Source organism: Carassius auratus, chromosome 31, assembly GCF_003368295.1.
Source record: "Carassius auratus strain Wakin chromosome 31, ASM336829v1, whole genome shotgun sequence".
NCBI classification, from domain to species: Eukaryota; Metazoa; Chordata; class Actinopteri; order Cypriniformes; family Cyprinidae; genus Carassius; species Carassius auratus.
Genome location: NC_039273.1, coordinates 19,773,379 through 19,786,182, shown reverse-complemented (window position 1 = coordinate 19,786,182; position 12,804 = coordinate 19,773,379). Strand labels below are relative to the sequence as shown.

The window sequence follows — 12,804 nt, the reverse complement described above, 5'->3', positions numbered from 1 at the left end:
CACTCTGATGGGTCTTATTTCAGGGATTTGGACAAACGACCTATACAAGCGTATTGGATGGAGGACAGGTTGGAACAGCTATTTCAAATTATTTAAATATGTTTTAGAAAGTAGTGCAGCTGCTTTATTTATGGGGTTTCCAGGGTAAGTGCTGCATTTTCTGCAGTTTAGTGCCATCTGCTGTCAGAAAGTGAATGTGCTTTCATTCAGTGCGTCTTCTCATGCGTGCTTGTTTACATCAGTGCACAAATGCTCTTTCAAGCAGCATGCGGCGGTGTTGTGCATTTTGACCACTTGATGGGACTAGTATTCATAAAAGGCATTCCAAATTCGGAATAATTTGTAATATATAATTAATCAGGTATTTCAAAGTAGCCAGGATAACAATATTGTGCATATTCATTACCGTGATATATCGCATTACCGAATACCGGCACATGTCTATTTCACAGTCTAAATGATATTATGCCATCTCTGTCTAATAAAAGACACCACTAACAGAACAGTTATTTTGACAATGCAAATACCTTTGCAAAACAATTCAAATACAGGTATAGTTTTGCAGTAGAAAATGAAAGACATCAAAGTTTATCTTAATGCATATTTCAATCTGATTGAAACTTGATCAGAAGGCAATGTCAGATGCACTGGCCAAATATAGTCTCAATATGTTAAAGCAATCAGAGAGAGACCAATTTCAAGGATATGCTAGGATATTTCTAGCTGATTATTCCAACTGGACCAGAGGGAAACCCAACTTCTTGGGCTTCATGTCGTTGATAGTTCATACCATAAATAGAATGTGAAGACAGAACCATGGATGCCACCATAAGTGCACATGTTAGGCTCAAGCTCTATGAGGTCACCAGTGATCCTCCCTATTGGGCCATCACACTGGCTGTAAATCAACCAGCAGTTCTGACTGGACAAACAACAGAGTACATACAGTAGCTAAAAAAGATGTGTTAATGTTGCTATATGATGTCTGTTTATAGTACAGTGTTATTTGGTCTATAACATCTCCATACAATGTACCTGGTCTAAGCTGAAGATCAGCTCAGTGTGTATATGAGTGTTGTTTAACCCTTGTTCCCAAAACAAGAAGAGCTCTTTTGAGAACATTAAACTTGTCTACACACTCTTAAAAATATATTGGCACCTATGGTTCCATAAAGAACCTTTAAGATCTATGGAATCTTTCCATTGCACAAAAGGTTTTTTGTATTGGAAAAAGGTTGTTTAGATTAAAATATTATTTACACTAAGAAATTTTATTTTAATTTTAATAACTTTCACTGAAAGGTTCTTTAAGGAAACCAAAATGTATCTTTGATTACATTGCTGTGAAGATACCATTTTTGAAACTATTTTCAAGAGTGTGTGGTGGTAAATCTAAGATAAGACTAAAGTGTTCTTGTTAAACGTTACATGTATTTATTATAGTAATAAGTGTAAATAAATATTAGCGACTAACACTAAACCAAAGTAAACCAAACTTAACATTGAATATATATACGGTACATATATATATATATACGTATATATATATACGGTAATGTTGTTAATTAGTGCTACTCATTACTTATTTGTGAAATTAAACTGTAACAAGGATGCATCAACATGACGTGTCACCACACCAATGATTTTGTCCATTTTTGACCTATATAAAGCTACTTTTTTATGCTAAGAAATGTCAAATGTATCTTACAGGAAGTTCCTTTTATATTTATCCTTATATTTATCCTATATATATATATTAAGATAACGATGCAGCGTTCATCTAAAATGCCACCTAAAACCACCTGGAAGTAATCAATTTTGAACTCCAGCAACCATTTCTTACCAACAGTGCACACTTTTTCCATTTCCATTTGAATGATTTTTACATGGAATGAAAATCTTTTTATCCAATACTGCTGTCTATGTTTGTGAAAATTCACTTTTTATGAACTCCTTTATGATGATAACTGATGTTTTTAACTCGCACTATGCATTATGTGTTCTGAATCTTTAAAATGCTGTTGGGGCAATTGAGGTTTACAGAAACCGTATTATCTTTAATTTTGGAACATAATGTTGCTACTCATGAGAGGCAGCACATTCTAGAGGTCTGTGACGCATGAAACAGACCCCCTGTTGAGGCTTTCTATAAGAGACCACTGGAGTCCAGCAAAATATCCAGATCTTTCAGTGAATGTACAAAATTCCACAGCTTGCAACTTGAAAGCTGCAATTAGCTTAGACCCTGATGTGTTTTACGTAAACAGAATAACGTAATTAGAGTCATAGTTTTCCCCATTGACTACAGGGTACCGTAAAGTACCATAAACACTGTCTGGAGTCATTGCAAATTAAGTTTAGATACTCATGACATTACTTTTTTTCTGAAACTTTATAGTGATACCAGACTTTCAAAAGGAGCACATTTATGCATTTTTCACAGCAATTTCTTGCCGTTTTGGGTTGTAATTGCTGTTTTTGAAAATAATATCACGCCAAGAACATATGGTTACTACGATCTAGAAAAGGTCAAATGAAACGTTTTCAATCTGCTCAATATTACATTTGCTTTTTTTTTTTCTTTTTTTTTTTTAGCCCAATCTCACGTTTGCATTTATTTTCCTGGCAGATATACAAAATTATGTGTTCAGTCAATATCACTTCATTTATGTCTTTGTCATCTAAATATTATCCACGTGAAGAGTTTTAAATTGACACCCGTGGAAGAGGGTACTTGGGGGTCTGCAGATAATTTGAGAGACACATTACACATGTAAATTTTACACATTTTACATGAATCCTGGGGAAAATATTAACCATGGTTTTACTATTTAAAGAGGGGGTGAAATGCTCGTTTTCACTCAATATCCTGTTAATCTTGAGTACCTATAGAGTAGTACTGCATCCTTCATAACTCCAAAAAGTCTTTAGTTTTATTATATTCATAAGAGAAAGATGGTCTGTACCGATTTTTTCCGGAAAAACACGAGCGTCTGTAGGCGTGACGTGTGGGCGGAGCTAAAGAATCACGAGCGCCAGTAGGCTTTTGTGTTGAGAGCGTTTGGAAACTGTGACATTACCGTGAGGGAAAAACCAACCAAAACAAACCATTGCTAACAGTCAGATTCAGCGTGTATTTATGATCCAGAGGCTGAAATTTAACAAGAGCAGCAGCAACAACAGCTGCTCTATGTGGTATGTACTGAAACTGTATATATATTTGCTTAGCGGTTTTGGAAAATGATTAAGTTGCACTTAGTCGTTTTTTTTTTTTTTTTTTTTTAAGCTGTACATGTGGAAAGTGCAGTTTGATGACAACATCGCATGTTGTTTACTTGATGTGCTTACGCGCCGATAGCTAAGTTAACAACACAGAGATATTTGAAGCAGTTTTACTCGTGCAGTTTGATGACAACATCGCATGTTGTTTACTTGATGTGCTTACACGCCGATAGCTCAGTTAATAACACAGAGATATTCGAAGCAGTTTTACTCACAGCCTGTGGTTCCAACACACGATTGTGACCCTTTTTCGTATGGACTGCATTATCCTTAAGAAATAAACGATGTGCAAATCCGTTGTCAAACTGGGCCTTGTTTGTAAAACAAGCATCTTCAAAATGCAGGGGAACAAACACAAACACTTAACGTACACAACTCCATTGATGCTCTGTAAAAATAAACTCCATCCACTGGTCCCTTAATGCTGTTTCTCTTTAGGTAATCTGTGCAGGGTTGTCTTGCCCTGGCAACCAAAAACACACTCCTTTTGTGACATTTCGCGACGCTCTCGCTCTGATCAGTGAATATCTGTTGTGCTGTCAGTGCTCTGCTATATGGGAGCGCGCGCTCTTCCGGCAGAAGTGCCTTAGGACCCATATAAGGAAATTCCGCTCCATCTAACGTCACACAGAGCCATACTCAAAAAAAACTTTCCGAAACTTGTGACAAACCGGAAGTAGTATTTTTGGAACAGACTATTTTTGGGACATCTAAAATTTTAGAGAAACACTGCTCTAAAACATGGTCAGATTTTACAAACATGATTAAATCAGGACCAATTTCATCAAGTATATTTATTACAGTTATATTGCATACAGTTAGTGTTGGCGGTTTGGTTATGTTCTTGGCAACACTCCACATGTCTTTCCATGCAGCCATGCCTGGACAGAGTGGACATAGCAGCAAGACAAAAGTTGAAAGGTAAAGTGCCATTGAAAACAACAGGGCAAATGCTACAGAAGAAACGGGTTGAAGTGAACCCACATATTGCCACTCTTCTTTGCAAAGTGAAAGATTTTCAGTTGAATTTCTGAGATGTAAGAAGTACACACACAAACAGCAAGATCATCCCTCTATCTGTTATTCACTATAGTAGGTTGCAATTTTATATATATATATATATATATATATATATATATATATATATATATATATATATATATATATATATTGTGAAATAATGGGTGAATTGTGCATTATACAAAACTTTATGTGTCACGCTACACAGGTGCGAGGAGTAAAGTGCAGAAAATTTCTTCAACACGGAATTTAAATATAACCACGAAGAGTAAACACAGGAACTTTGAAGACACTTCTGCCACAGTGAACTCAAATACTGGAACACTATTTATACACAGGACAAGACAATGGGAAGACGAGGCACACCTGGGATCAAATGAATGCAAACTGGGAACGCCTGGAAAGAACACAATGGGGACAGGAACACACACAAAACATGGAACAGAGTCTGACATTATGCAGTTTAATATCGTTTTAAGCTTATGGAATTAATGACTAGTTTAACTCTAAAATTCAGCTGCCAGTCATTAATATTAAGTAGCTTACTGTAAAAAAAACAATAACAAAACAACAGCAGTTTTAAAAATAGTTATGTACTGTAATCAATGCTGCTGTTTAATTTACAGTAACTGGCTCGTAACCCTGCTGCGAGTATTTTACTTTAAAATTTACAGGTAATCTTTTGTGATGGAGTCAACCTTACATGCTGATTCAAACAGACATAATGGATTTCTTAAAGAACTATGAATCTATTACTGATGCTTATTTGTTAACCAGGGCACATGACAGAATTAAAGGGTTGATGGTTAAAACTACATGAATCATGTAAAAAACATTCTAGACTCATTGAAAGATTTAAGAAGGTTTATAATGATGAAGGTCAGTTATGAGAATTTTATTTGCATTGAAACTCTGAAATTCTGAAATTGAGATTTTATCACAGTAGTATTAACAAATTTGCTCTTGTTTCTCAGAAAAACAATACTTTATTTTTTCAGAAAAGTAGAATTAAGTGACCATAAATTATTCTCTGTTTTAACATTTGTGTTTGTGATTTGCTAGATCTTTAAAGAGTTGATGCACAAAGACAAGCTTCTTTTCATTACTTCATATTCATATTACCTTAAAGTGTTTTACATAATAAAAAACTCTCAAGCATTGGTTTTGTAGTTAATAGCATTTATTAAAATTAAGTACCAAGTGTTTGAAGTTTTCCCAGTTCTTAATTCACAAACAAATTTCTGCTGACGCCAGTTATGCATTTATTTCATAATGTCATCTTACTCTTGTAACCATCACTCCTCTGTGTTTGTGCTCTCAGAAGCTCTTTAACTTTTTTTTTTAGCAAAACCTTCCCAGGCGAAGAAAATTAGTGTTGCATATTTACAAAATGTGAAAAACATCCCTTTTTGTTTCTCTCCTTGTTGACACATAAAATAGGTGTTTTGTATATTATTTAATTTTAGAATGCAAAATGAAACTACCTTTATAGAGCTTCCCCTCATCTGTTTCTTCCCATTCTCTTCGTTATGTGATGAGTTTGGATAAATCTAAGACAGTTACCCAGCAGATGAACATGTTTCTCTTTCTAAAACCCTCCAGTAATGTTAAAATATTGAAAGTAATTGAACTCTATCATCAGCCCAATCTTATGAGTGTCAGTTTCATATGAATTTGTGTGACTTTATTTGCATGAAAACATTCAAACCTATGAATGAGAGTGAACAATTTCATACAAGTTAGCCGCCAAAAATTGCCATGAGAGTGTGATACCATCCTAACTTTTTCTATCAGCAGTCAACCATTAGCGACATTCTCCACTTGTTCAGATACAGTAGATGTATTAGAGGAAGTGGAAGGGGATTTATATGATTTCGACCTGTGAATGCAGATACGGTGGCTAGATTGCATTTACATTACACAGATATCCAATCGATACTGATAAAATCTCGTCCTGATAGAGACAGTTTTGGGCATGTTTTGAGTAGCAATTGGACAGGTTTTGTTGTGAAAACCTGGCAACCCTGAGTCAAAGGTTTCTATTTACTATGTGTTTTAGCCACATTGAGTGATACCACAAAATACCACGTTTTTATTCCAAACTCACTTCATAACGTGAGTCAAGTGTTTAAAGTAAATCCTTCTTTGAAATGCTGTGGCTTCTTACACAGAATAAGGCAGGCAACTTATTTCATAGTATTCTAAGCAGTGATGAAGCATTGCATTATTATATACTTTATTATAATAAATATTATAATAAGACAAACTCAGATACAACATACTGTATATTGTTGTGTGTTTATTAGTCACACTAAATTAATGAAAGCAGTTAAATCTTCTGTTTATTCAGCAGAAAATTGAGATTTCCCGGAGTTCTTCTGCGGGGCGTATTTGAAGTTTCCAAGCAAGTCGTACCATTACCAAATTGTGATGTGTATACCCTGCTGATCACTGATTGTCCGGAGAAAATCATCACTAGTACCTGCATGCAACGTTGAATTTGCAACATGATTGTTGTAATGTATTGTGCAGTGCCAAGCCATACCATGCAATGGAAAAGTGCCATTAAAATGCACAGGCAAATGAAGGACTAATGACAAAACACAGGTGAACTAACTAAAGTAATCAAGGGGAAACTAGGTCAGCAGAAGTTAGACAGAGGATGGAGTGGGACTTAGCAGGAGGACACAAGAGTAGGGTTGAGATGTTACAAGGGCCGGCAAAGGGCCGGCAGGAAGGAAGGCTGATGGTGACTATGGAGGAATCAGGAGGAACCAAGGCAGATCAGATGGAGGGAGGAGCCACAGAGGAATCGGGAGGAGCAAGGGTGGATCAAATGGATGGAGGCGCCAGGGAGTAGACAGGAGGGAGCAGGAGCAGGCAGAGTCAGGCAGGGCCCAGACTGCAGCCAAGAATGTGGCCCACAGTGGAGCGGATGGAGGGAGAAGCCATGGTGGAGGAAAGGCTGATGACTCCAGGGGGCCAACGGACAGTGCCAGAGACAAGGGATCCTCCGGCCATGAGCCGTTGGAGACTGGCAGACCTCCAGTGAAACCACATCACTGATGGTGGGCTGAGGGTGAGGTGAGGGACTGGTAGGATACAGAGGGGTAGAAGATGACAGCCGACTGATGAGAGGATGTGAGAGACGGAGGCTGGGTGGGGATTCATGACAGACAGATTCTTGGATGGTGTGTGCTGCCCACACACAATCACGACTCCCAACACCGGGAGCGCTGCAGACAGGTGAACGACCTCTGTGGTCATCACGAAAGCCTGTTTGATAGTTCAGGAATGACTGACAGTTCAGATGGATGTGCCGTCTCGGGAGGAGCAATGGTGGTGTGTGCAGCCCACCAGTGGCTGCTGGTCAATAGAGGGTGCTGGGGCACTGCCCCCTCCAAGTTAGCCAAGGAAGAAGCCTACTTCAACATGTTAAAAATAAATTAAATATATATTGCAAAATTATCACACAATTGCTTTATTTAGTTATGCTATTCAACAGCATAACTATGCTATTCAATCATGTTAGCACCTATAAAACAAAAGAAAAAAATCAAACGCAATTTCATTTGTTTTAAGTATGCGGGACTCCAGACAAATAGACAAATTGTCTAGGGTTTCAGAGCACTGCTCCCCAGACCTTTCCACTTTTGGTTTCAGCAAATCAGTATTGTTTTTTGTTTGTTTGGTTTGTGTTTAGGCCTCATGTGATTGTATATCTCTTTCTAGACGAAAATACAAATTTGATTTTATCTTTACCAAAAAATCCTCACAAGATATTCGAATAAAGAAAATACAGATCATGGAGTTTGGACGGAGTTTGATAACATGCAACTAGTTCTCGGAAAAGGCAATATTAGTGAATATCTTGCGTTTAAGATTTGATGTCAAATACTTTTCATGGCACTGTAATTGCTGCATGTGGCCTCATGAAACCAGGTTTTGAGTAAATCTTGTTCTCCTCTTTTTTTATCTCCTCAGTAGCCCAAATATATTTGACCAATTAATATTTGCATTGCAAGAATGAATGCTTGTCTCTGAGCCTTAACTCCAGTTTCATCATAGATTCACTCAAGCTTGAAATCGTAAAATTTAATTCAATATTAAGTTGAAAACACATGTTGTTTTAGAGTCTTGAGTCTTGGGTACGAATGAATGCCTTTTATTGCCATTATACACACATACATTCAAATTAGAATAGCTTATATCATATAATGCATTTACAAAAAAACATTAAAGAGTTGAAATGCACTAAGATTTGCAGAACCTATGTATTATTGTTGACCAGCATTTAAAATTATATAGACATATTTCTTCTGTTATCGGGTCCAATTTCTATCAGCTTCATTTACTGTATAAAATTACAAACTTTCTCACTCCTAAAACTCTAGAAATGGCTGATCATGCGCAATTCTTTATATAGCATTATATCTAAATCTCAAATTGTGAGACTTTAGCTTATATAAAGTCTCACAATCTGTAGCCAGACTTTTTTGTTGTAAACATGAACACATCACTCCCATTCTTAGATCCCTACACTGGTTGCTGGTCTGTCAGAGAATAGACTTTAAAATTCTCCTCTTTGTATATAAATCCCTACATAACAAGAGCATGTATTTGCAGTGGCTGTGCCACGACTCTGTGCCACGACTCTGGAATACCCTGCCTTAAGTCCTTGCTAAAAACCTATTTGTTTTCCTTAGTGTACTGACTACTGTGATGTAAAAAATTTAAATGGGTGGTTTAAAATTTGTCTCTGGTCTGTTTTCTGTGTATGTGTAAAATTATTGCTCTTCTGTAAAGCACTTTGGTCAGCCTGGTGGCTGTTGTAAATGTGCTATACAAATAATATTTTAATTGAATTAAGAATTACATTCAGTTATTTGTGAGAAAATATATGTTCAGAATGAAATGGGCTACTAGCGTAATTCTTACTGTATATATGTGCAATGCAGTTTACGGATTGCATATTTATATAATAGTAGCTACTGTATGTAAATAATGAATGAAAAATGGTAAAAGATTGTGGCTGATATTGCTTACAGTTCATTTCTGACATCTTAAATACAAGACTGAATGCATTATGCATTACAGTGCATTACCTTGGAATAGTTTACTCTAGCTTCTAGCAAACAGTATGTATCCTGGGGTGTTTCTTGTATATAGATTTGCATTATTTACACAGTGTAACTTTAGAACAATTAAGTATGATAATACTAATATGCTATTCCAATATGAACTAACTTAATGACTCAGATGGAAGCAAATCAAACCAACTCAAGAAAGTTAGTTAGGTCAGCATGCCTGTATTTAACTGAATAATAATTGATTGCAATCTGAATTTCGCTTCATCGTTTAATGAGATGATGAGCCTATTGAACTAGAAACATATTGCATGCAGGCCTACTCGAGATATATGATACTTGTACAGCGCAAGGTGAATAGAAATTTGTCTCCTCCTGGTGGCTAAATTGTAAACAGCTTTTTGTTGCACTTGGCTAGTTGTTGACAACGTCATAATTGTGCGCCACGTTACGTCATCGCGGGTGCATGTGTTGAATCAACACCGGGCCACCGGCGGCGAGGCCGTTTAAGAGTAATTGATTTAAAATGACGGTGTTTCACGACGAGGTTGAAATAGAAGATTTTGAATATGATGAAGAAACAGAAACATATTATTTCCCTTGTCCATGTGGTGACAGATTTGCGATAACGAAGGCAAGTTTTGTTTCTCCTGTCATAACATGTTCACTTTCTAAACGTGTATATATTGATATGTCATCAATTAAAAAGTTTTATTTGAATTTGTGTAGTCGTAACTTTTACAGTGTAACGTTATTGTTATATAAGCGGGAAAATTAATGGATACATTTTTGGAATAGCTTACAGAAGTACTGCAGAACTAGAAGATATTAACACTGGAAAAAAAGAAAAGAAACTGACATTTAATTGATCTAATAATATACATCTGTGTATTGGCTCGAGGTGTCAGGGTATAACTTAGTGGCAAATATTTTTAGGTGAATTGAGGGAAACTGCTTCTGTTTTTCAGGAGGATCTTGAGAATGGTGAAGAAGTGGCCACCTGTCCTAGTTGCTCACTTATAGTAAAAGTAATCTATGATAAGGTAGGATGATTAGTATGTTCTGATATTTGTGTGAAGACAACTTTTTGTGGTTATTTGTTGCTCTGCACTGCAGAATATTAAGGATAATTTAATAAACACTCACATTAATAAATACTAAACATTAATGTTCTTGTTTTAGTGTAGGAATAATGCCTTGTCTTGGAAAAAAAAGTATAATAATAAAAAAAAAAAAACGTATATTCTGTTACTACCACTACTTAATGATCTTTCATAACATTTGACCTCAGATGTTTTAAAGGTTAAATTATTAGAAATGTGTCCAAATTCATGTAAGTTTATTTTAAAGGCTAAAATATACACTTTTTGCTGTTGTTGTAGGAGCAGTTTATGTGTGGAGAAGTAATCGAAGCACCAAAAACATCAGATAACAAACTGGAGCTGGCCCAGAGTTGAGACATAGACATCGACATGACTCTTTCACCTGATCCTTTGCCCTGATAATGGACTTAATGCACATCTGTCATTTCACATACAGTATGCAGATCTTTTGTGAGAAAACTGATCACATGGACTTGAGAATTTTAGCACCACAGATTTTGCACACAATTTACTTTTCGGTTAAAGTTATTTAAGTTAAAAAATGAATAAAAACCTTTTAAAAACAAGCCCTGTTCTCGATTGAAAACACATTTTCAGGAATTAAGTGCATCTGGAGTTTGATTCTGTCCATTTTCAATGGGTTGGGTTTTGGTTCTATGTAATTTGGGTGCTGTTCCTGAATATTTTTTTTTTATCCTTTTTGTCAAGTCTTTTATACCTTTTTCCCAAGTCTGTCCTTTCAACCTTTTTTAGAATTAAGAATGACATTAATCAGTGCTTATCTCACAATATCTCATGAGACTCTCCCCATTGTGTACTTCTTGGCATTACTTTTGGACACTAGGGGGTGCTATTTTTCAACAAAAAAATGAAAATATGTACAGAAGAATATTCAAATTGTAGGTTATGTATGACACCCAATACAGAATTTGTATGAGTTTGTTTATAATGCAAATGTAAATCCAAATGATTGCAAATCTAGCCTAAATCTAGAACTCAGAAACGCAAATGGCTTGTACGCTACTATACTTCCCATACACATGGTAACACAAGGATACATCAAAATGCATTTTACAATAAAATACCTTCATTTTAAGTGTATCAATATAAATTACAAAATACAGCAGCCACACCAAGAATCAAAATAAACTACTGTATATATATATTTTTTTAATTCTTCAACAAAGGAGCATAAAATTTATTCGCAGACTTTCCATCAACTGGCTTATTTAAATCTATCTCTTCACTATAATACTGACTCCATTGACTGAGTAAACAATGTTTGATAGCAACAGCTTTTCTGTGCCCAAGTCATGATGCAATAAATCTGACCTATGCAACCAGTTAACAGATCAAATATCCTGTGATCTCCCAGATGAAGGTTAGTTTTAAAGTAACCAGTTAAATGTTTAACAGTTTGCGAATGACTCATAATTGTATCCTAATTTAGTGACTTGGTGGTTTGGTAATGAAGGGCCTATTGCATCAGCAACACTGACTCAATGACAAACACGTCATTTATAAGAAGACAACTGATGGCACCTGTATTTATAGCATTTAGTTTCTAACTAATTAATAATTTGATTGTTAATCATAAATATAATAAAAAGATATGTGTCAGGCAGTCATTCATGCAATAATATGCAAAATCATGGTCCTACTAAAAGGCTACTTCAATTAGGGTATAATATTTAGTATATTCAATATATCAAATATCTATTTATTGTATTCAAAGGTTCAAAACAAACATTTTAGCATTATAACAATTAAATTATGAATATGTTTAGATTTTAAATGCAGTCAGAAATGTTTACTCAGAAAGAATCAACAGAACCTGTCGAGGAATATTAATGCAACTCCAACCACTGAATCTTGAGCACCATAGAAGTATAAAGGACACATACACGTATACACTTATTACAGTAAGTGCAATTGCATTAAGCACATCACATTCTAATACTAGTTTCTTCCATGCTTCCTTTTCCATTCCAACCTTCAAAATAATTCCTGCCCACTAAAAGCTGCATGGATATATTTGCTTACCCTGACAGGCCTACTGATGTAAATGATTTAGAAAAAAGTTTATATCACTTTATATCATCACCATGATATGAATTGTCATATCAACCAGCCTTAACATGCAGTAATGCTTTAAACACTGTTGGCAAGCTATAGTTGAAAAAAACAAAAACAGTTTACTATTAAAACTGATTGGCCGATGCTATTTTTAACAGCTTGTCAGTGCCTTTTTATTCTTTCATGTTAACTGAAAGCAAATCTGAATGATGAAATATTTTAAGTTTAACCAGCAG

The 12,804-nt window shown here is 35.5% G+C and overlaps 1 protein-coding gene across 1 annotated transcript; it reads left to right on the top strand.

Annotated features, from left to right (window-relative positions):
• The first annotated feature begins 9,838 nt into the window (after positions 1–9,838).
• On the top strand, positions 9,839–11,058 carry dph3 (diphthamide biosynthesis 3). The gene is made up of 3 exons (XM_026214728.1): positions 9,839–10,023; positions 10,358–10,432; positions 10,772–11,058. Exons 1-3 carry the CDS (start codon positions 9,916–9,918, stop codon positions 10,844–10,846), a joined length of 258 nt encoding a protein of 85 aa, XP_026070513.1. The 5' UTR covers positions 9,839–9,915; the 3' UTR covers positions 10,847–11,058.
• The last annotated feature ends 1,746 nt before the right edge of the window (positions 11,059–12,804 follow it).